At 52.0% G+C, this 23553-nt stretch overlaps 1 protein-coding gene across 1 annotated transcript in view; it reads right to left on the bottom strand.

Annotated features, from left to right (window-relative positions):
* Positions 1-23553, bottom strand: part of GNA12 (G protein subunit alpha 12) — a 73116-nt gene that overhangs the window by 6502 nt on the left and 43061 nt on the right. Inside the window, exon 3 of the mRNA XM_070460511.1 lies at positions 668-718. Coding sequence (XP_070316612.1) covers positions 668-718 — 51 coding nt within the window. The remainder of the gene's footprint in view (positions 1-667; positions 719-23553) is intronic.

Genomic DNA, 23553 nt, shown 5'->3' with positions numbered 1-23553 from the left:
CACATGCATTCCAAACCCTGACTCTGAACTGACTTAACTTAGGTTTTGCAACGTTGCTTAAATGTAGCCTGCAATATATTCAGTATGTTATTCTTGGAGAAGCCTTTTAAGTCTGCAGCAGCACACGGGCGACGGTGGTCACTCGAAGCCCTCTGATCCTGCCCTGGTACAATCCTCCAGTGGCTCCTGCACACCAGCGCCCAGGCAGCACCTCTGCCAGAAACCCCAGCAGGGAGGACGCCTCTCGGCCCAATGACCCATCCACAAGGTAAACGGGGGAGAGGGGAGCGTCTCCAACAGTGCTAGAGATGGGAGAAGCCCCACAGGGGAGATGCTCCAACCACCCCGACAGACAGGCTGGAAGCAACAGACAGACGGAAGGAGAAAGCTCCGGGTTAAAGGAAGGCCAAGTGCCGTGGACCGACTGCGCCGGATGGACTCGAGACTGCCAAAGTACAGCAGCATCCACAAGAGAACCTTCGTGGGACAACGGGGAAGGTCTCGAAGCCGCCTGGAGCTGGCTGATGTTAAGGAATGAGCGCGGTAACGGTGCTGTGGTCTCTGGACACCAGGCAGGGCTTGGGAGGGCGGCGGGAGCCCTTGCCCCGGGGGCTGCTCTGGGCCGCATGCACGGGTCACAGGCTCTGGGCGTGGGGGTCTCACTCACCAGCTGGCCAATCCGGTCCAAGTTATCCAGAAAGTACTTCACCGATTCGCCCTGTCGTAGAGGAAAGAAAAGTCACGGCTCAGTCTGAACTGAGGACCCTGAGGTGGTGAATGGGAGAACTCAATCAGGTGACGTGTGTGCTGCTCTGCCTGCGTGTAGACAGGAAGGCCGAGTGAAAAGACTAACAGTGTGGATGTGTTTTCCAAAATAAAAAACAAATTAAAAGCATTTAAAAAACGCCGTTTCTCTAGCTCTGATGCCCTGGTTCAAATTCAGACTGTGTTTTTCTTTTTTTCTTTTTCCCAGACTGTGTTTTTCAAAGCTACGGCGAGAACGCGGACTCTCTGACCAGGCGGGTCCCTCCCTTTGCAGACGGGAGCCAGCCATGAGACTCGGCTCCTGTGGGTGGTTTTGCTCCCAGCAGGGCCGGCCGGGTGCGCTGCAGGTTCATCTGTTACTTGAGAAGCTGCACACGACAGAACACGTTTCAGCTTCTAGAAACAAACTGAAGTTCTGTTATGACGTCACGTCAGCACCACCTGACTTAAGGGGCAGGACCAGGAGACTCTGGGCTGGATTTCCGTGGATGGATGGCCAGTCTTTCTCCAGCTCCTGGGCATTTCTCTGGACTGCACGTCGACACAAACTGACCAATTGCTAGCTAGAAGTGCCCATGCGAATCGGTCACTGTCCTGTTCTCGGAGGAGTGAGCCAGCTGACACTGCGGCTCTCGGGGCGTAAGGAAGGTTCAGAGGACCTCCAGTGTCGATTAAACGAAGCAAACAGAGAAAGGGTGAGTGAACGGGCGAAAACTCCCCTTATAAAGTGGGGCGCTGACAATTACACCCGCGTGCCCAGAGGACAACTTCCTGCAGGATTCACTCTGCGCCCCACTGTGCAGACAGGGCCCAGCGAGGATGGCGGGGGCGGGGCCCTCCTGGGGAAGCCACGCCAGCGCACGCGCATGACAGCCGACGCGCGCGCGCGCACACACGTGCACGGTGGGGACATCCTGGACTCGGAAGGAGGCAGCTCTTCGGAAAGGTTCAAGAACGAGAGCGTGAGCTGGTATGGCGTCATGCGGAAGCCCCCGGGCCCTCCCCCACCGCGGTCTCCGACGGTAAAAGAAAGGAACGGGGGTGGACTTCCTCTAGGGAAGAACCCACCTCTGGTTTCGAGGAGGCCTGTGGCCGCGCGGAGGAGAGCATGTGTTTAAGGGACGGACGCTTCTCCCAGGACAGCACAGACCGGGGCTCGAGGCAGCTCTGCCCCTGGCGTCATGGCTGCCGGGGCACAGGCAGGCTCTGCCCGGGAGCCGGGGTGGGCACCCACGTGCCAGCCCGGCCCCACCTTCCCCGCACACGGCTCCTCCTCGGGGGCAGGCCGTGCACCCGGCACCCCTTCGCCGAGCGAGCTCCTGCTCCGTCTGCACATCCCGCCTCCTCCCGGGCAGGCAGGAAGCAACCGGAGCGAGAGCGGTCCGGCCAGCGCGCCTGGTCCAGGGCGCCTTCCGCTCCGAAACCCCCGTCTCTCTCCTCCTGCCATTGCTCACTCGGGGCCTTCAGGGCGCGACGAGAGTCCCCCGACCCGCATCCGTCCAGGCGGGGCGCGGGGTGGCTCACGGTGCAGCCGCTCCTGCCTGAGTCAGGCCGGGGTCGGGGTGTCTCAGCCTGCCTGGCCACAAAGCGTCCTGGCAACACTGATGCCCCACAGGGGACGCTGTGATGTGGGTGCAAGGGCGGAGCCCCAACACAGGGGTGCCACGTGGAAACGCCCTGCGCTCATGAGTAAGCATGTGCTAAGGAAGAAAGGGAATCACTCCCCGAGTCTGACTTTGAACATTTCCAACCACTGAGCTTGAAATCAGGGTCATCTCAACGGACCTTACAACACACTGAACGCTAATATAAAAGGACCTTTATGGCTTCTTCTTCCACCAGGATGGTCGGCTGAATCCTCTTGGCAGCTTGTCTCACTGCCTCAAAGCGGGCGACTGTTCACGCCTGTGGTATCTTATTACCACAGCATGAACGCACTAGGATGAGCACCTTTATGGGAACACGGTGTTAGGTGAGGCGGGAGGACGCCAGGCCTTCTCTGGATGGCTGCTGGGGTAAAGTGAGCTAACAAAAAGGAATAAATGGCAAGTGGGCTTTTCCCAACCCCTCTGTCTGCCTGTGATCTGATCCAGCCTCCCACGCTTGGCTGAGTTCTGGTCTTTTCCTTCAGTATCACAGGAGAGGTGTGTGCACGGAAGAGGGCCCCCCGGGGTCAAGAACTGCTGGCAGAGGCTGTGCAGGGTGCAGAGCGAGGGCGGGGAGGGTGGGCTAGGGGGGTACAGGCATGAAGGTGGAGGCCGTGGGAAGCAAGCCACACGTGGTCACCAGGGAAACAGCCACCAACGTCCACTTCAGGCTAGGCGGCTCTCCAGTTCCCGGTCCTCTGTCCACACACGAGCCGTTCCTATGCTCCTGTACTTGGCGGAATGAATTCTTAAATTCTAACACAGGGCTTGTCACTGGTGAGTGTGAGGATTCGAAAATTTAGTTCATTCATTTAGACACAAATGGCAAAGACAAAATTTTAAAACAGCTGAATATTAAAAACAACCCCATGTGACTGCAGCCTGCCAGGCTCCTCTGTCCATGGGATTCTCCAGGCCAGGATACTGGAGTGGAGGGCCACTCCAGGGGATCCAGGCGATCTTCCTGACCCAGGGATCGGACCTGCGTCTCTTATGTCTCCTGCGTTGGCAGGCAGCTTCTTTAACCACTGAGCCACCTGGGAATGACCCATAAAAACAACTACTCTAAAGGTCAGATTTTCATTTCTGTTACTTAACAGACACTGAATTTAAGACTTAACTCCCATTTAATGGAACATGGCTGCCTATCGCCTTTCTACATTTTGGGGAATTCACATCAGGACGGCAGCCTGTGCAGCGCAGCAGCCAGAGCCCAAATCCCAATCTCAGCGGGGCCGTGAGACGCGCGTGTGAAGAAGGTGCAAGCAGAGCAGGATGGACACCTAGACGCCCGTTGCGACGTCCGGCCCACCTGCTGTGTGCCCTGTTCTCCTCCTCCCAGTTCACGCTGACCCCTGAGCAGTGTGGGTCTGAACAGCTCGGGTCCACTGACACGCACTTTTTTTTTTAAAACAAACACCTACTGCATGCTCTGAGTTCGGCCGACTGTCAAGTTACACTTGGATCTTTGACTGCGTGGGGTCAGTGCCTCAACCCCCAAGCTGTTCAAGGGTTAACTGCATATACTTCTTTTTTAAAACCACTTGAGAGGAGGCTGTCCATTTACCCCAAAGCTTCAGCAGCAGGGCACTTGCGTTCATGCCCATGGCAACCCCGGGGGGAGTGATGTGGACGCGGTGCTCTCACCCAGCAGCACGTCCTCCTCCAGCACCGGCTTCAGTCTGGAATCGAGGGCTGCATGTAGCTGTCCACTCTCCCGCCTCCTTTAATCTGAAATACTGATCTTTCTGAAGAATGCAGTGGCTCCCCTCAGGAGGCAGCTTTTGTGACATTTCCAATCTTTACCAAAATGGTTTTCCAATCAGCACAGCAACCACTGGTCTAGCGGACGTTCTACTGTAAACGAAAGCCCTCCCTTCTCCCCTGTTTATCTGTTACCCACATGGACTCACAGATGATTTTATTTCTCAACGCTTGCAATCTGCAAAGTCATAAGGACTGTTAATTTGCAGATCACAGAACTGCACACAAAGTCCTCAAGAATCTATAAAAAAATGCTAACACTTGAGTCAAGAAATGAGTTCAGAAAATTCATAAGATACGAGGTCAACATACAAAACCAAGTGTATTTTATATGCGAGCCTTAAATAAGTGGAATTTAAAATGTAAAAAAAATTTCATTTGGTACTAACATATTTAAGAAAATTTTTTGTTTTTTGTTGCAGGATATGTTTTGTATGTTGAAATAACCACAGACGCACAGAAAGCTGCAAAGATGGCAGAGAGAGGTCTAGTGCACCCGTCATCCCATTTCCCAGTGGCTCCACCTTATGTGATTACAACTCAGCACAGTCAGGGACTGACCCGGGCTCACGCGCGTGTGCGTGTGGTTCTTTGCACAACTGTGGATTCCTGCGATGCCCCCAACCACTTCGCCCTGCTCCCCACAATTCAGACAGAGATCGATCCATCAACACAGAGGTGCCCTCCCCTCCTCTGCCAGCCCTCGTCGCTGGCAGACACTCATCTCAGGTCATCTCCATGGTTTACAGTCACTGGCTTGTTTTCCGTATAGTTTTGCCTTTTCTAGAATGTACTTTAAGTGGAATGAGGCAGCAAGTGACCTTTTGAAGTGTGGTTTTGTTTTGTTTTTTAAACTCAGCAAAATGCCTGGAGAGCCACCCAGCTGCTGCCTGCGTCGACAGTCTGTCTTCTTCACTCCTGAGCAGTGGCGTCTGGTATGGGTGAGCCATGGCTTATTTAGCCACTCACGGATCTGGAGACATTTCGGTCGTTTCCACATTTTGGGAATTACAAATGAAGATGCTGTCGACATTCACGCACAGATGTGTGGACACAGTTCTCATTTCTCTGGGATGAATGCCCAGGATTGGGCTCTCTGGGTTTACAGTAAGTATGTATTCACCAAGTATAGTTTTTTTTTTTTTAAAGAAACTCCCAAACTCTTTTCTAGCATGGCTGTATCACTGTACATTCCCATCAGTGATGTGCAGGCGTCTAGTTTCTCCACACTCTCACTGGCCTTCGGTATTGATGCTGGTGCTCCTCTCCTCAGAGCTATCTCAACAAGGTTTTATCAGTGATTCGTGTGCCCCTTACGCTGCCATGATCCAATGGGTCATGATGCTGAGCGTCTCTTCATGTGCTTGTTTGCCATCTGTATTTCCTCTTAGGTGAAACTTCGTTGTATCTTTTGTCCATTTTCTACTTGGATTGTTTTATTCCTATTAATTGTAAGGGTTCCTTAGACACTCCAGATATGAGTCCTCTGTTAGATATGTGGTTGGTGAGTACTTTCTCTCATCTGTAGCTTGTCTTTCCATCCTTGTAAGAGGGCCTTTTGTGAGCAAAAGTTTTGGATTTTGATAAAACCAAAATTGATTGTGGTGTCATATCTATGAATGCTTCAACCAACAGGATCTGTCTAAGGGGACATACAGATGGCAGGCAAGCACACGAAGAGACATTCCGCATTCGGGCCACTCGGCTGGAAGAGCGCGCGGCCATGCTGTGAGAGGAGGGCCGCGCGGCGGGGGCCGAGGGCCATCCTGGGAGCCGGCTGCGGTTCCCGGCCAGCTAGCAGAAAGAAGACCACGGTCCAGCGGCTATGAGGAAATGCATCCTGCCAGAGACGGGGGAGAGAAGGCAATGGCACCCCCCTCTGGTACTCGCACCTAGAGAATCCCCTGGACGGAGGAGCCTGGTGGGCTTCAGTCCATGGGACTGCAGAGAGTCGGACACGGCTTCACTTTCACTTTTCCTTTCATGCATGCATTGGAGAAGGAAATGGCAATTCACTCCAGTGTTCTTGCCTGGAGAATCCCAGGGATGGGGGAGCCTGGTGGGCTGCCGCCTATGGGGTCGCACAGAGTTGGATACGACTGAAGCGACTTAGCAGCAGCAGCAGCAGAGATGGGGGAGCTAGGAACAGTTGAGGAGCTCAGAGGAGGCTGCAGCCCCACCGACTCCTGAGCTCAGCCTGGTGAGACCGGAGTAGAGGCCCGGTGTGCTCCGGGCGGCGGTGCTCCCGGGGCCCCGTGTGCTCTTGAGCAGCAGTGCTCCCGGGGCCCCGTGTGCTCCGGGCGGCGGTGCTCCCGGGGCCCCGTGTGCTCCCGGCAGCAGTGCTCCCCGGGCCCTGCGTACTCTTGAGCAGCAGTGCTCCCGGGGCCCCGTGTGCTCCGGGCGGCGGTGCTCCCGGGGCCCCGTGTGCTCTTGAGCAGCAGTGCTCCCGGGGCCCCGTGTGCTCCGGGCGGCAGGGGTCCTGGTGCACACTCGTGAGACACCGCATGGGTGCTGTTGTCTGAAGCTGCCGCACTGTAACCACTTGTCACCCAGCAGGTAAACCGTTAATGATTCATTTCTTCTTGCAAAGCCCCGTGAGCCATCAGAGGGAAGGCCGCATGCCCAGTGGGTACGCCTGCATTAGCAGGTACTGAATGCCTGCTGGTGAATGAAGATGTGCATTTTTTCAAAGCTGAAACCTAACATGAGCTTAAACATTATTTCCTTTAAAAACTCAGTGCATTCCTGACCTCTGTCTACTCTCGAGGGCCTATAGAAAAGCCTGCTCCTCCCTCCCCCGCGATCAGGATGGCACTACTAAGAAATGATTCCTTCTCCTCCTTGCAATAGAGCTGCCTCATCCACATAAAATAGAAGCATTAAAAACCTAATAAATGTCTGAAAAATCTCTTGCTTAGGCATTAGTCCTTAACTAACTCAAAACAAATGAGATGAGTCAGAAACTGGTTTCTTCAGGCTTTTTATGGAAAGCCCTGTATTTTCACTAACTTATTCAAATAACCCAAATGAAAAAAGCCTCCAAAACACAATACCTCCCGAACTACCGATATTTAGTGTATTAGAAATTAAACCTGAGAGAATTTAAAAACACAAAGACATGGGAGCACCCACCCGGTGAGCTGCCGTGACGACTGTCACGGTGTCACTGGGCCTCCGGAGAACCCTGCCCCACACCCTGGGAGGAGCGGGGTGAGAAAGGAGAGTCATGTCTCAGGATTATCATGAAGGAGGCTTTGACCTCGTGGAGCCCTTGGAGGGACCCCGGCCCACACTGAGAGCCAGGGCCCTAAAGCCCTGGCGCGGTGTACCAGTCACGGTGCTCTCAGGCACAATCGCCAACGCCGGAGACAACTCCAGGTTGCGCACGCAAACCGCAGCATCGTGGAAGGAAAGAAACCCCGGGAGAATCGGCAGGAACCACCGCCATGGGCCTCAGCACAGTGAGTCTCCAGATGAGACGGGGCGAGGAGACGAGTCGCTCATGTGGAGTGTGAACACAGGCGTTGCTGCACACCGCACAGCCACCACCGCAACGGGCACACGAGGCTGGGAAGCAGCACGGGGTGAGGTCCCTGCTCTTCCCTGTGGCCTGTGCTCTGCCCCGAGAACCCTTGAGAGATGACTAAGACGACAGTAAATGGTGAATTAGTCAGGATTTCCTAGTAAAAGAGACGTCACTTTTACCCGCATCATCCAGGTTTACCTCTGAGCGGCGCTGCCTTTTGTGATGTCCCCGAACGCCAGGGAAGCCTGGTGTGCTGTGGTCCACGGGGCCGCAGAGTCGGACACCCCACCGGGTGACTGGACTGGACTGAGCATCCCTAGTCAAGCCCAGCTCTGTTGGCACACAGTGGGACTCAGCTGAGCCTCGAGTGCTCATCAGCACGGGTTCGCTGATAACTCTAATCCTGTGGGCAATCAATCCTGTTGGTCTTTCCCAGACAGGATGGGAAGCACAAGAGCTTCTCCACCCAGAAGCCCACACTGGTTTTCCTCACTTCTCTGCTCCAGAGACACCCCTCTGCCATGATGGCAGGTGGGTGACCGCGCTCACAGATGCCACGTGAGAGCCTGGGAGGGGCCCTCCCAGCACACATGTCCCACGAGTCCCCCGGAATCATCTTTCAGAGCCCGACGCTGTCCCTTTAAGTCTTCCCAACCCCCCTCCTCCAAATCCATCTCCACTTCCTTCTACAGGCAGCTTATCCAGGGAGCTAAGTTTAGCTACCAAATGCTAATCTTTCCTCCAGGGACAGCCCCTGTCTTTTTGGGAGGGGCGGCCCTGGCAGTCCAGTACTCGCTTTGGGAAGAATCAAAAGGGGAGCAGCTGCCAGATCCTGGTAGGAAGGGGGGCTGAGAGGGAGGGGGCATCTTCTGGCCAAACTGCCCCTCACTCCGGCTTGTCCTACCACGTCCACAGTCTCAACAGGCTCGGCCTGGGCAGTCCTCATGGTTCACGTCTCCTCTCGGGACAACTCCTCAGTTTCGACTCAAAGCTATAAAATTCAGATGGAGTCACAGTGCAGCACAGACCTCACGAGACCCAACTAGCTTCCCCCATCACCTGGATATCAACCGTGGGAATCCTTTCCGAGCTCTGCTTCGGGAAGGAAAGAAAGAGTACCTGCTCACGAGTTCACGTGAAGTTCAGGCCCCCGGGAGCGGTCCCCTGGCTGAGCCCAGCCCCCCGCCCCCGCAGTGCTGCAGGACAGCTGAGCTGGCGACAGGTGAGACTTCACAGGAGCGAGAGCAAAGGAGAGAACCCAGGGAGCGTTTCTGCCTGATGGTGTTCAGGCTGCAGAGAAAGGGGAGGCTTAAAGGGCTGCGTGCCCCCCTCAGCTAATGGAAGTGATCGTGTGACTCCCCGGGATCATCTAACTCCTAAGGACAGACGATCCCCACTCTACAGCGCGTGTGCTTTGGAGACAAGCCTGTCGATCCGAAACCCAAATCAAACTTCACTTGATTTACAATCTGGATACTATTGGTTCTTCTTTCCTGTTTACATAAATTTGCTTAAAAAAAAAAAAAAAATCATGGATAGCTGCCAAAATGGACTTCTGGAAAACAAACCACCAGCAGGGTTGTGATAAAAATGTGGACAGACATCAGCTAGGACTGCATGCATACTTTCTGGAGTGGTTGGTACTGACCAGCTCTTCAGTTCAGTTTAGTTGCTCGGTCATGGCCAGACGACCACTTAAAATTCAGTTCCAACTGAGTCCACCTTGTCCCATCCGTCAGCCGACAAAGTGCCGGGACATGAGAGCAACAGGGGCCGTCCAGCTGCCAGCAGTGTGGCCACTCCCGGAACCCGCGCCACTGACTGCCTCACCCTCCTGCGAGGAGCTGGGCCTGCACTCACCCCACCAGCCTAACGACAAAGGGAAAGCAGCGGAGAAACCCAGGAAATCCAGACCTGGCAAAAAATTGATTTGGGCACCACAGAGCTGTGCTCTGAACAGAGCATCCACTCCTGGCAGGAGTCCCAGGGCCTGCGTGGTGCTGGCTAACACGGCTCATGGGTGTTGGGTGTGTCGGCCGTCGCAGACAGGCAGGTGGCTGGATCGGCACAAACCACTCACCCAGCTGGACCTCAAGGCTGGTAACAGGCCCTCGGTGCCTGTGCATATCATCACCTATTATCTGATGCAAAACAGCAGCATTATTCCCATTCTCCAGGTGAAGAAACCGAAGCTCTGAGGTTAACTTGCTTGAAATCAAAGCAGCCGCTCAGCCCCCAGGCCAGGCTCTGTCTGTGCTGTAACTGACCAGCCTGCGGGGCTGAGCTCAAGGGCACTTGCCACCAATCAAGTTAACACAGGGCTGGGAATCCCACTCCCAACACGAAGGCTGGGGAGATGGAGGCAGGGCAGAGGGGATGACGTCATGTGGACGGCCCTGGCCCCCGCGCCGGGGTCAGAGAGCCTGCAGCTGGACACTCGCATCCTCCCCCTCCTTGGTGGAACAAAAGGGGAAGAGAAGGGCTCAAAGCAGCCCTCTGTCTGCCAAAGCCTGACTCACCCGTGGGCTCGCCGCTTGGCGCTGGGAAGCAGGAAAAGGCAAGCTCTGCGCAGGGAGCTGGGGCTGTGGCCGGCAGGGAGGCCGGGAGGCCAGAGGCGAGGAGCCCCAGACGCTCCCGGGCCGCCCAGCTCCTCACAAGGGGCCATTGTGCCCCATCGGTGGCCGGCAGGTCTGGCCCTGCGACCCTGACTCTGCAGGTCGTCTGGACTGGAGCTCCTGGGGGCTGCTTCTCTGCCCTCAGCCGAGCCTCTAGCTTTCTGCTGAGCAGAAGCGAGCAGCGTCTCGGGAAAGACGCCCCCGTCTGATCACACAGGGCGGCCCAAGTGCCAAAGAAGGTTCACAGGAGAGACGCGGCCTGCAGCGCGGGACCGGACAGGACCGTAGGACGGGAACTGCGGGGGTGTGCCCTGCGCGGCTTGACGACGGTGGGCCGGTCCGCGTGCGCTCATCACCTACGTTTATTTGCTTTACCTGGCAGAGAGCACGCGGCACCCAGAACAGGGGGCCCACGAGGGCTGCTTCCCTTGGCCGTGCCGGCTGTCTGAGCAAACGCCGCGTCTGGGAAGGCTGCTTTGCTCCCCCTCGGCCGCGGACTGGGGTGATGCTCTGCGGACGCGCGCTTTCTCGTCAACCCCACATGGACCCGTGACCTGAAGTTGGCTCAAGGCACAGAGGACTGCTCCCAGACACCTGGAGACGGCTGCCACAAAAACGTGCGCTTCCCAAAGAGAAGTGTCGTAAAGAAGATTCTGGAAGCGGGCCCTGACTGCTCCTGTGATGTAGTTATTACTGGGTCATGCCGTGCTACTTCAAAATTCAGCACTTTGACTAACTACTCTTAACCTAAAAAAAAAAAAAAAATTGAATCGGTAAACCTCTGACGTTAAAAAGGTTATGTTACAAAACAAATCAGGCTGAATCAATGATCTTGTTTTATTCAGGTTCTGGTGAATGATTCAGAGGAGATGATTCAATACCAGATCAGCCTGTCAAAACCACCCATGAAGCTGACGTGCAGCTCAAGACAGAGGACGAGTCTTCAGACACTGCTCTGTGAGACGATTCGCCGGCGCGGTGGAGACCCAGCCTCGGCCCGCACCGGACGGCGGTCACTGTCAGTTGCTCCCAGTCGGCTCCCGCCTCTTTCCCTTGCGGTGGGAACTGGGATGTGAACCAGACATCCAGTTGGCTGTCTTCCCTCCAGAACTGGAGCCGGCCAGAGAGAGCTTCGACCTGGGGCCCCTGTGAGCCAAGTGCCACGTCCCATAGGGCGCTGCCGTGGGGCGGCCACGAAGGTGTGGAAACCCCAGTCTCGGCCGCTCTCGGGGTTCCTCCTTAGAACAACATCGGGGATTTGCTCAGGAGCAGAGCCAAACGAAACGTAAGCCACCCGCAGCCTGGGCAAGCGGGGACCTCCTGGACAAAGGGGACATTTGAAAGGCGTCAATAAATTGCTTCTCAAAACAACATGTTTTCCAGCGTCTCAAATGGGGAATTTTGCTTGATATTTCCGAAAAAAAAAAAAAAAAAAAAAAAAAAAATTTAAGCTCAGTAAATATGAGGGTGAATTGTAGGTTATTTCAAAATCTTGCTTCTTGGAACCTGGGGAAGACACAACATTTTATCACGTTTGGCACCAAGGGTGAGCAGACCTAGTGCCTTTTTAAGAGGCAATATTTATCGAGAAGCCAAAGGAGAGATCTGCACAGCCTGCCTGCAACTCGGGGACAAAGAGGTGTTCCAGCCTCAGCAGGGCCACGGCGAGCAGCGATGGCAGCAGGGGGACGCCTCCGACACAGGATCAGCGCCGTGACGCGCGGCGCTGCTCAGTGTCCTGGGAAAGACAGACTCACTCCGTCCTCCCACCAGAAGAACTGTCGAGCTCGCCACCACTGAGAGCCTCTAACGTCCTATGTGATGCTGGGTGAGAGGGAAAGAAGGGGGAGAAATGAAATATCACTTTCTGTGAAGATCGCCCCAAGAGAGCCAAATTTCCTTCCTCTTGTAAGTAGCATATATTTATTTTCCTTTGGTATATTTATATTTCTTTTAAGACTTCAATGCAGGGCACCCAGGTTTGATCCCTGGGTCGAGAAGGTACCCCTGGAGAAGGGAATGGCAACTCACTCCAGTATTCCTGCATGGAGAAACCCCATGGACAGAGGAGCCTGGCGTGCCACAGTCCATGGGGTCACAAAGCGTCGGACATGACTGAGCGACTAACACGAAGAATGATGCATAAGAACGTTCACAGAAGCATTATTCTCAGAGCCAAAGAGAGGAAACAACTCAAATGCCCATCATACAACTGATGAACAGATCAAGCAGACGCTCACCTACACGCTGGAACACCACTCGATGACAACACCCACGGAAACGCTGATACACGTACACTACGAAGGAATTCTCTTGCTTTTTCTCAGACTGTCTTCTAAATTGGGGGTCCCAGTCTACAACCACCCCTGGCACCCAGCACTGGGCTATAGGAGAGCTCCGGTCACTCCATGTGGAGTGACCGATTCTTGAAATTGTCAATGTCTCAGTTTCTGAAATCTGGTGAGTGTACAACATCATTTCCTCTTCTCAGAAATGCCTTTTCAAGCCGGGGGCCCATTTTTCTACTGAATTGCCTATTTCTTACAGGTTTGTAGAGGTTCTATAAATATTCCGGACACGATTTTTTTTTTCTTTCAGGTTAGAGGTGGTAAAGATGTTCTCTGGATGTTCTTCACCTGATGATAGTCAGTCTTCATCTTTTCCTTTGGCATTGTTAATAACTTCAATTCTTCCCTACCCCCAAGATCATGAAGATTTTTCTATGTTACCTCCCAAAAGAGACAGTCTTGCTTTTCGCATGTAGGTCTCTAATCCAGTTAAAACTGCTTGTGTATACAAGGATCACCATCATTGTTCTCTGTGTGGTTCCACCAATTTACTAATCTTATTGGATTTGACAATTCAATAGAAAAATGGGCCCAAAGTTTGAAAAGGCATTTCTGAGAAGAGGAAATGATATTACATGCTCACCAGATTTCAGAAACTAAAACATTTGACAGTTGCAGGAATTCACAATATCTTATTCTGTACCAGTACCTCCACTGTGGTGGTTATTAAATTGTTTTAAAAAATAAAGCTTAGTATCTGTTTTGTTAGTGAAAGTCAAAAGTATTAGTTGCTCAGTCACGCCCGGCTCTTGGTGACCTCATAGCTCCTCTGTTCATGGAATTCTCCAGGCAAGAATCCTGAAGTGGGCTGTCATTCCCTTCATAAGGGGATATTTCTGACCCAGGGATCAGACCCAGGTCTCCCACAATGCAGGTGGATTCTTGACCATCTGAGCCCCTAGGGAAGCCCATTTTATTAGAGAAGGGGCTAACAAACCTTTTCTGTAAAGATTCAGGTGGTAAATGTCTTAGGTTATAGGGACTTCATACAGTCATCTTTACTGAATACTCCTCTTCTTTAAATGCAAAACAAACAGACAAAATTTAAACTAGGGGTCCAAATAAAAATAAGACAAAAGAAAGTTAGCCTGCAGGCAGTAGCTTGCTGATCTCCATGAAGAACAAGTCCGTCCCACTTGACTCTTCTTCCAAAGTGGTTTGACGTCATCTGTCCTCAGGAGAACGCAAACCAAAACCACGACGAGAAAAATGAAACAGGGCTGTGGGACTCATGCTTCCGGATTTCAGAGCTCGCCACAAAGCTACAGCCGTCAAAACGCGTGTTACTGGCGTACGGACAGACACGCAGGCCAGTGGGACAGAACCAAGGAGCCAGAGAGGAACTCAGACGCGCACAACCAGCTGACATTCGTCAGGGGTGCCAAGGCCCCTCGGTGGGGAAAGAACAGAGGTTCAGAGAACGGTGTTGGAACGACGAACGTCCACGTGCAGGAGGAGGCTGGCCTTGTGTCTCACTCCACATGCAGACACTCACCCGGAATGCACCAACACCGCAGTGTGTCCAACAACCTAAACACAGGAAGCAAACGCGGGGGTGAGCCCTCCGGATCTTGGATTTGGCAGCGAGTTCTTGGATTTGATGCCAAAAATATGACAGAAAAAAGGGAAAACTAGACAAGTTAGCCTCCGTTGTTTCTTAGGTTTCCGCCCTCCATCGGGCATCCCTTCCCTCTTTTGCTTGTTCAGTTCAGTTCAGTCGCTCAGTCATGCCCGACTCTTTGCAACCCCATGGACTGCAGCACGCCAGGCTTCCCTGTCCATCACCAACTCCCGGAGTTCACTCAAACTCATGTCCATCGCTTTGGTGATGCCATCCAAGCATCTCATCCTCTGTCATCCCCTTCTCCTCTCACCTTCAATCTTTCCCAGCATCAGGGTCTTTTTCAATGAGTCAGCTCTTTGCATCAGGTGGCCAAAGCATTGGAGTTTCAGCTTCAGCCCTTCCAATGAATATTCAGGACTGATTTCCTTTAGGATGGACTGGTTTGATCTCCGGGCAGTCGAAGGGACTCTCAAGAGTCTTCTCCAACACCACAGTTCTTGCTTGTAGTCTACAGTTCCTTTAGGGTGGATTTGCTGATGATAAACGTCATCTGAAAGCACCCTCAATTTTACAGAATTCTGGACTAGGAGTTGTGTTTTCTCATAGGCACCACCTCAGAGCATCGTTTACTCTTTCTGGCTTCTGTTGTAACTTTGAGGAAGAAATCTGTCAGAATGTCACTCGTTGAAAGCTCATCTCTACCTTTTTCTGTAGTTACTTTTAAGATTTTTCTGCCTTTGGTTTTCTGCAGTTCTGTTATGATTTATCTACTTATGGGCTTTACTATTAATCTTGCTTGGGATTCACTGGAATTCTTGACCTTTTGATCGGAGGTACTTTGTCAGCCGTTACCTGTTTCAACGCGGTCTCTGCCCCAGTCTTCTTTCCGTACGTCCTGCTTAAATGGAGAGCAGACCTTCTCACTCCATCCTCCGTACATCTCAGCCTCTTTCATGTTTTCCCTGTTTTTGTCTCTCTTCTACATTCTGATCTGTTTCTGGGCCCAAGCAGCAAATGGAAATCCCCTCTGGAAAAGATCCTCTAACCCTAAACTTTCTTCCAATATTTCTTCTACACTATTAATACTCTTTTATGGGGTACAAACCGCCAAGTTTTTACTTTTGGTTTCTGTATTTTTCAATGCTACAAGTTCTAGTTTGCTCTTTTTTAGTAAGTTTCCAGTTTTTCCTGGATTTTATACACATATAAAGTTATATATGTAGAAAGAATAGCTGTTTATACACACACTTTATACACACAGCTTTACAGGGGTATGAAGCACAGCTGCTTCGCAATCTGTGTGTGGCGAGTTTAAGGCCTGAAGATGGTGGGTCTGTTTCTGCTGTCTGTCTTCTCTTCTGGTTCCAGGAATTGCGGGCTGTTTCCTTGCGACTCTGGCTGGCTCTATGATGCCTGCTGTCCTTAAAAACGTCATTTGTGGGAAATCTCCAAGGCTTAGGATTAGGCTGTCTTTTTCCAGAGAGAGTTTCCACGTGCTCCTTGGGCACACGACCTGTCTGGAGGCCCTTGAACCTGCATTCAGAGCACCGGGGTTCCGGGTGGACACGGGGATCGTTTCTCCCCTTCCCTGCTCTGGCTCGGCAGCCCAGCCCAGCTCTCTCCTCTCCCCTCCTTCTGTGGGTTTACTTTGGCCTCCCCTCTGGGGTCCCAGCTTATGATGGAAGAGGCTCCTACAGACTCCTCAGCGTTGGCAGTCTTACGTCTCTACCTCGGGGTGAGACCCTGAGAAGTCTGCCAAACGTCACAGCATGGGCTGGCCATTTAGATCCCCAGCTCTCTCGGGGAGAAACCGCTGCTCGGGGCGGCTTATCTCTCAAGGTTCAACTGTCTTAGGGTTTGGCCTGGTCATTCTTCACGGTCTTGTCAGTGCTTAAGATGCTTTCATAAAGTTATTTTTAACATTTTATCTAGGATTTTAAATTATTTTCAGCAGAAGTCTCTAGATAACTAGTCTACTGTAACTAGAAGCCGGAAATCTTGCAATCACTGCTTTAGGGTAAATTCCCTGGGAGCTGACCTACTGCTGGAGGATTCAGTACTTTACGTTTCAACACACACAACAAGAAGCTGAATCATTTTATACTCCCGTCCCCTGTGTGTGTGAGTTGACAGGACCTATTTCCTGAGACCACAATCAACCAGGACATTATTAATCACCGCCGATCTGACAAGTTACCCCGTCCCTGCTTCTCTTTGCATTTCTGTGGTTAGTAGCAAGGCTGGTAATCCTATGTCTTCCTTCGCTTGGTCTTCTGTCGACAAACAAGGGCTTGCTCACACAGGCTGATGCTGTTTGATGCGCTCAACATATAAAAAACACCTTTGTTTTATGCTGAGGATTGTTTTTCTTCTAATTTGTCATTTGCCTTTTGCCTTACTTTATGCTGACTTTTTTCCCATACGAAAGTTAAAAATGTTTACTTAGTCAAAACAATTATTCTTTTCCTTTGGGGTTTCTGGCCTTGTTATCATGCAGCATCTTGCATTTTTAAATCTACTGTGGATCGCATTTCCATCCTGGGCTGTTACGTCACTGGCTTACAGACCCTCCAGAAATAAGGCTTATAGCAACATCTTTCACAAAGACCTATATTAAAAGAGGTTTTCTGAGGTCTGTAAGTATATAATACTCATTGTGATGAATGAGATGGAGGGGAAAGGCCAGCGTCACAAGCAGGAACACGAAGTTTCTCACCAGCACGGGATCCAAAAATAGCAAATACCCCTGCTTCCCACCTCTGTGCCCTCAGGCCTGCACCACCAGAGGGGGGGCAAGAGCGCCACCCTCCCTGGAGCTGGGGCCAGGGCCTGGACACACCACCGACGCGTCCTGACCTCGGCGGGGCCACTCATCAGCTTCAACCCCAGGCCCCGAACTGTTACAGTATCTAACAGGATTTGGTGAGAGGATTTCTCCAGTCCCACTGACTTTAACAGTAACTTTTAGGAAGGCTGAGATTTCCCCATATAGATTGTGCTGGCAAAGCTAATTCAGCGTGAAAGGTGGAAAAACTCACAGGCACGTGAAAGTGGAAGCCGCTCAGTTGTGTCCCACCCTTTGCGACTGCATGGACTATACAGTCTATGGGACTCTCCAGCCAGAATACTGGAGTGGGTAGCCTATTCCTTCTCCAGTGGATCTTTCCAACCCAGGAATTGAACCAGGGTCTCCTGCATGGCAGGCGGATTCTTTAACAGCTGAGCTATCAGGGAAGCCACACACACATGCACAGTATCAAACCCAAACTAAGAAAGTAATCTGATAATTCCACCTTCTCAAGAAATTATTCACTAACTTCTGACATTTCTGACAGTGTAAGATAAAAAACGATGCATCGACTCATCTCTTCATGTCTATGCATATATATGAGTGCTACGTCACTCAGCCGTGTCCAACTCTGTGCGACCCCGTGGACTGTCGCCCACCAGGCCCCTCTGTCCATGGGATTCTTCAGGCAAGAAGACTGGAGTGGGTGGCCATGCCCTCCTCTAGGGGATCTTCCTGACCCAGGATGGAACCCACATCTCTTGTCTCCTGCATTAACAGGCAGGTTCTACCACTAGTGCCACCGGGGAAGCCCGTATATCTGTATATCTGAGTATAATTAGACTAAAAAGCTATGGCACCTCCACACCATGGAGTGCGACTCAGAAATGAAAAGATGTCTACTGACCCGGGAGCAACCTGGGTGTAGCTCAGCAGCATTAGGATGAGTGACAAGTGTCAGCCTCAAAAGGTCACATTCTGTACAATTCCATTTGTACGATACTCCCCAAATAATAACATTTTAGAGACAGAGGACAAATAGGTGGTTGCCAGGGTTGAGGGACGGTGGGGAAGGAGGGTGACTCTGGGGGCGGCAGGAAGCTCATCTCCGTGGGGACGGGGAGATGCATCTTGACTGTGGTTGGTGGTTACGCCAGCCCTTTGTGTGACACACAGCATGACTGAACCACACAAACTCGCTGTACAGATATCAGACCACAGTCATGTAAGATGCAACTGGCCCGTTAGGGGAATCTGGGTGAAGGATGCGGGGACCTCTTCGTACTGGGTTTGTCATGTCCTGTGAATCTGTAATTACTTCAAAACAAACCAAAAAAAGTGTTAAAAAAAATGAGCATCTAGTGGGAGACTGGTACAAATCAAGAGATAGCTGTGTCCAACAGGAAAAAAGAAGCAAAAGGATGGGCAGCAACTCACCAGTGAATGAACACACACGGCTAATAGACACTTGGCTTCCCTGGGGCTCAGATGGCAGAGAAGCCGCCTGCGGTGCAGGAGACCTGGGTGTGATCGCTGGGTAGGGAAGGTCCCCTGGAGAAGGGAATGGCAGCCCACTCCAGCATGCTTGCCTGGGAAATCCCATGGATGGAGGAGCCTGGTGGGCTACAGTCCATGGGGTCACGACTACGTTGGACACGACTAAGTGACTAAGCACATGAAAAGAACTAGTAATCATGGGAATTCTCACTTATCAGGCTGGTCAAAATTGAAGAATAGAACATATACACGAGGGTGTGGAAGAACATCTTCTCAGCATTGGAGAAGGCGCGGCTGGCCGGATGGGAAACCGGGCCAGTGTGCTGACTTTGCTTTTCACCAGTCAGACACTAACCAACCAGTCCCTGGAGCCCGAGAACTCAGCCGGTCCCCCCGAGGCACGGGATGGGGCGGACCCACCGAGGGAGGGCGTGGGGCCCCCGAGGTGCTGAAACTCTGCCCTGCTCAGCTCCATCAGGCTTGGCGTTCCTCAAGGGAAGGCCCAAGGAAGTGAAGGGTAATTGGTCTTCGCAGAAAGACTGGGTCACTTGGTCCAACACCCGTGTCCTGGCGGAGAGCTCGGACTCGAGAAGGTACCTGACGTGTCCTGACGGGTGGGGCTGCACACGCTTTGTGCTCGGAGGGCTGGTCCTGGGAGCCACTCACATGGAGAGACGCGCTCTCCACCAGAGTCCTGAATGCGAAGGAGAAAACACAGCGCCAGGCTTGTGAGGCTCACCATTGCCGTCAGGCCTGATGGAGAGGGTGGACAGTGAGACTAGGTGACCTGCACAATCCTCTCCAGGTCTGAGGTGCTCACCCCTCGTCACCCCCGTCACCAAGATCACCACAAAGTCCTCAGTCGGGCCTCCCTGTCGTATCATCCACACCGGGACCCAACTAAAATGGAATCAAGCCGTCCCACTTCTCTGCCCCAAGTCCTTCCAGCGGCCCCCTGCAAGGCCTCCGTAAGGCCCTCTGCCCTGCAGACCCGCCCCCCGCCCCATCTGTGCACCCTGGGACACACGGCGGCTCCCACCCCAGGGCCTTTGCACTTGCTCCTCTCCTGGGCTAGAACACGCTCCCCTCACCCCAGGGCATGCTTTCCTGTCTTCTTCAGAGGGGTCTCAAATGCCCCTTGGGGTGCTCCATCAGCTTGGACCATGAGCCGAGGTACAGAGGCTTAAACAATCTGGCTGTGGGCCCCTGGCCACGCAGTGTATGTTGCATCCTCTGTGGTTGGTGCTGACCATCTGGGTTCTCGACGCTGACGGCTTGCTGGAAGGAGAGAGGCCCGGGCGGACTGCCTGGTCATTCAGATGGCCAGTCTCAGACCTTGTTTCCATGGCGACATCCAACCAGGATGAGCAGGACTTGCAGCCTGGCTGTGGCCGCACGCTCAGCTCGGCCAGCACGACGGAAGGGAAAATGAAAGGTGGGGAGGACCGAGAGCCCCCATGGAAACGCCCCGTGACCCCTGCTTCTCCCTCGAGGCCCCTCCACATTCTCCACCCAGTTCCCTGCTTCATTTTTTCCTCATACATGCAACATGTAAGCTCGTGCATGTGTGCGCACACATGCACACTCACCTATCACAGACATATTTACTGTCTGTCTCCCCTTGTCAGAAAGTCAGTTCCACACGCTCTGCGATCTTCCTGTTTGTTCGCTGTGCTTTCCCAGGATTTATGAGGGCCTGACACGTGGTGGCTGCTCCACAAAAATGTGCTGAATGAATGAATTCCATGAAACTAAAATAGATGCACAAGACTGGAGGCACAGTTGCAAGGCAGGACCCGCATGTAATGCCGCGAGAACAGCACCCGCCTCGGCCTTCCCTGGGGTCCACGCTGCGCACCAGCCCCCGCCGCCAGCATCTCACAGGGAGAAGGTCCCCAAGGGGCTCCGTCAGCCGAGAGCCACGCTCGGCCGCCTCCCCAAGGGGAGGCCTCTGAGGGGGAGACGGGACGGACGGAGCCTGCATCATGTCTCCTGCGAGGAGTGGCTGGGCTCCCCTTCTGCCCCCTCCGCCCACTCCTGCCTGGCGGCCACGTCTGAGAACACCTCCCTGAATCACACGGGAGGTCAGGGCAAGGGTCTGGACAGACACCCACGCGGCCAGCCCTTCCATTAGGTGACAGACAAAGGGGGTGTTCCTGCTGCTCCGGCCGCAGGGAACAGTGCAGACACCCAGGAGTCTCGCGCCTGCCACGGACAGCAGGGCCCACCACCGTTCCGAAGTGGGAAAGATTCTCTGAGATGTTCCGGACAGTGACACGGGCGACTCCAGGGAAGAGGCACGGCCCCCCACGGCACTTTCTGGGCGTTCTCTCGTCTTCCTCTGATGTAACCCTTAGATTACAGCATTAAGAAAAACATGGAGCAGGCAGGGTATCTTGACAGCGGAGAAAAGAGGAAGAGGCAGAGGGGGCCCCGGGGGACGGCTGAGTCTGGCAGAGAGACCCCTGGACTCCACCCCTTCAGAGGAGCCGGGAAACAGCCCTGACAGCCTGCGCCCATCGCTTGCCACTCAAACAAGCTGTGACTTCGGGACTTCTTCCTTTCTCTTTTGTCTTTATTGAATTGATTACAACATTGTTTCTGTTCTGATTTGTTTTGGTTTTTTTGGCCGGAGGCATCTGGGATCTCAGCTCCCAGACCAGGATCGAACCCACACCCCCACCCAACATTGGAAGGCTAAGTCTTAACCACTGGACCACCAGTTCCCAGGACTTATTCCCAATCAACCAGCTACCATGACACTGTTCCTCAAGTGGTTGAAAGTAACCGCCAAACCATGATAGAGTGGATTTCTTTCCTAGAAGGATAAGGTACTGGGCGCAAGAAACGCTCCAAACTGCCCATTCAGTATACGTCACTTTGCTTCCTGGGGCCTCAAAGTTACAGAAAGTTATCATGGCTACAAATCAAATCACCTCATCTTCCATTTACTCTCATCCTCCAGTGCCTCAAAAGCCTGCTTCCTAAGAAAGCTCAGGGAAAGAATTCTGAAACCCAATTTAAATCGCACCAGCAAAAGCATATTGAGTGTGGCACTTTAACAGCATCATCTTTTAGGATTTCAAATAGCTCAGCTGGAATTCCATCACCTCCACTAGCTTTGTTTTTAGTGATGCTTCCTAAGGCCCACTTGACTTCAGACTCCAGGATGTCTGGCTCTAGGTGAGTGATCACACCATCATGGTTATCTGGGTCACTAAGATCTTTTTTGTATAATTCTTCTGTGTATTTTTGCCACCTCTTCTTAATATCTTCTGCTTCTGTTAGGTCCCTACCATTTCTGTCCTTTATTGTGCCCATCTTTGCACACAATGTTCCCTTGATCTAATTTTCTTGAAGAGATCTCTAGTCTTTCCCATTCTATTGTTTTCCTCTATTTCTTCACATTTATCACTGAGGAAGGCTTTCTTATCTCCTCTTGTTATTCTTGGGAACTCTGCATTCAGATGGGTATATGTTTCCTTTTCTCCTCTGTCTTCAGATTCTCTTCTTTTCTCAGCTATTTATAAGGCCTCCTCACAAAGACAACCATTTACCTTTCTGTATTTCTTCTTCTTGAGGATGATCTTGATCACTGCCTCCTGTACAATGTCATGAACCTCTGTCCACAGTTCTTCAGGCACTCTATCAGTGTGCCTGTATTAATCCTTTGAATCTATCTGCCACTTCCACTGCATAATTCTAAGGGATTTGATTCAGGTCATACCTGAATGGTCTAGTGGTTTTCCCCACTTTCTTCAGTTTAAGTCTGAATTTGGCAATAAGAAGTTCATGATTTGAGCCACAGTCAGCTCCCGGTCTTATTTTTGCTGACTGTATAGAGCTTTTTTATCTTTGACTGCAAAGAATATAATCAATCTGATTTCGGTGTTGACCATCTGGTGACGTCCATGTGTAGTGATCAGCTGGATCAAAGAAAAAGAGAGTTCCAGAAAAACATCTACTTCTGCTTCACTGACTACACCAAAGCCTTTGAATGTGTGGATCACAGCAAACTGGAAAATTCTTAAAGAGATGGGAATACTAGACCACCTGACCTGCCTCCTGAGAATCTATATGCAGGTCAGGAAGCAACAGTTAGAACCGGACATGGAACAACAGACTGGTTCCAAATCGGGAAAGGAATACATCAAGGCTGTATACTGTTACCCTGCTTATTTAACCTATATACAGAGGACATCATGCAAAATGCTAGGCTGGATGAAGCACAAGCTAGAATCAAGATTGCTGGGAAAAATATCGATAACCTCAGATATGCAGATGACACCACCCTTATGGCAGAAAGCAAAGAGGAACTGAGGAACCTCTTGAAAGTGAAACAAGAGAGTGAAAAAGCTGGCTTACAACTCAACATTCACAAAACTAAGATCATGGCAACCAGTCCTATCACCTCATTGGAAATAGATGGGGAAACAATGGAAACAGTAAGACTTTATTTTCTTGGTCTTCAAAATCACTGCAGGTGGTGACTGCAGCCATGAAATTAAAAAACGCTTGGATCCTTGGAAGAAAAGCTATGACCAACCTAGAGAGCATATTAAAAAGTAGACATTACTCTGCCAACAAAGGTCCATCTAGTCAAAGCTGTGGATTTTCCAGTAGTCATGTACAGATGTGAGAGTTGGACCATAAAGAAAGCTGAGCACTGAAGAATTGATGCTTTTGAACTGTGGTGCTGGAGAAGACTCTTGGGTCCCTTGAACTGCAAGGAGATCCAGCCAGTCCATCCTAAAGGAAATCAGTCCTGGGTGTTCATTGGAAGGACTGATGCTGAAGCTGAAACTCCAATACTTGGGCCACCTGATGCGAAGAATCGATTCATTTGAAAAGACCCTGATGCTGGGAAAGGTTGAAGGCGGGAGGAGAAGGGGATGACAGAGGATGAGATGGTTGGATGGCGTCACTGACTCGATGGACAGGAGTTTGAGCAGGCTCCGGGAGTTGGTGATGGACAGGGAGGCCTGGCGGGCTGCGGCCCACGGGGTTGCAGAGCTGCACATGACTGAGTGACTGGACTGA

Source organism: Odocoileus virginianus, chromosome 33 (genome assembly GCF_023699985.2).
Source record: "Odocoileus virginianus isolate 20LAN1187 ecotype Illinois chromosome 33, Ovbor_1.2, whole genome shotgun sequence".
Classification (NCBI taxonomy): Eukaryota; Metazoa; Chordata; class Mammalia; order Artiodactyla; family Cervidae; genus Odocoileus; species Odocoileus virginianus.
This window is presented reverse-complemented; position numbering and strand designations above follow the sequence as displayed.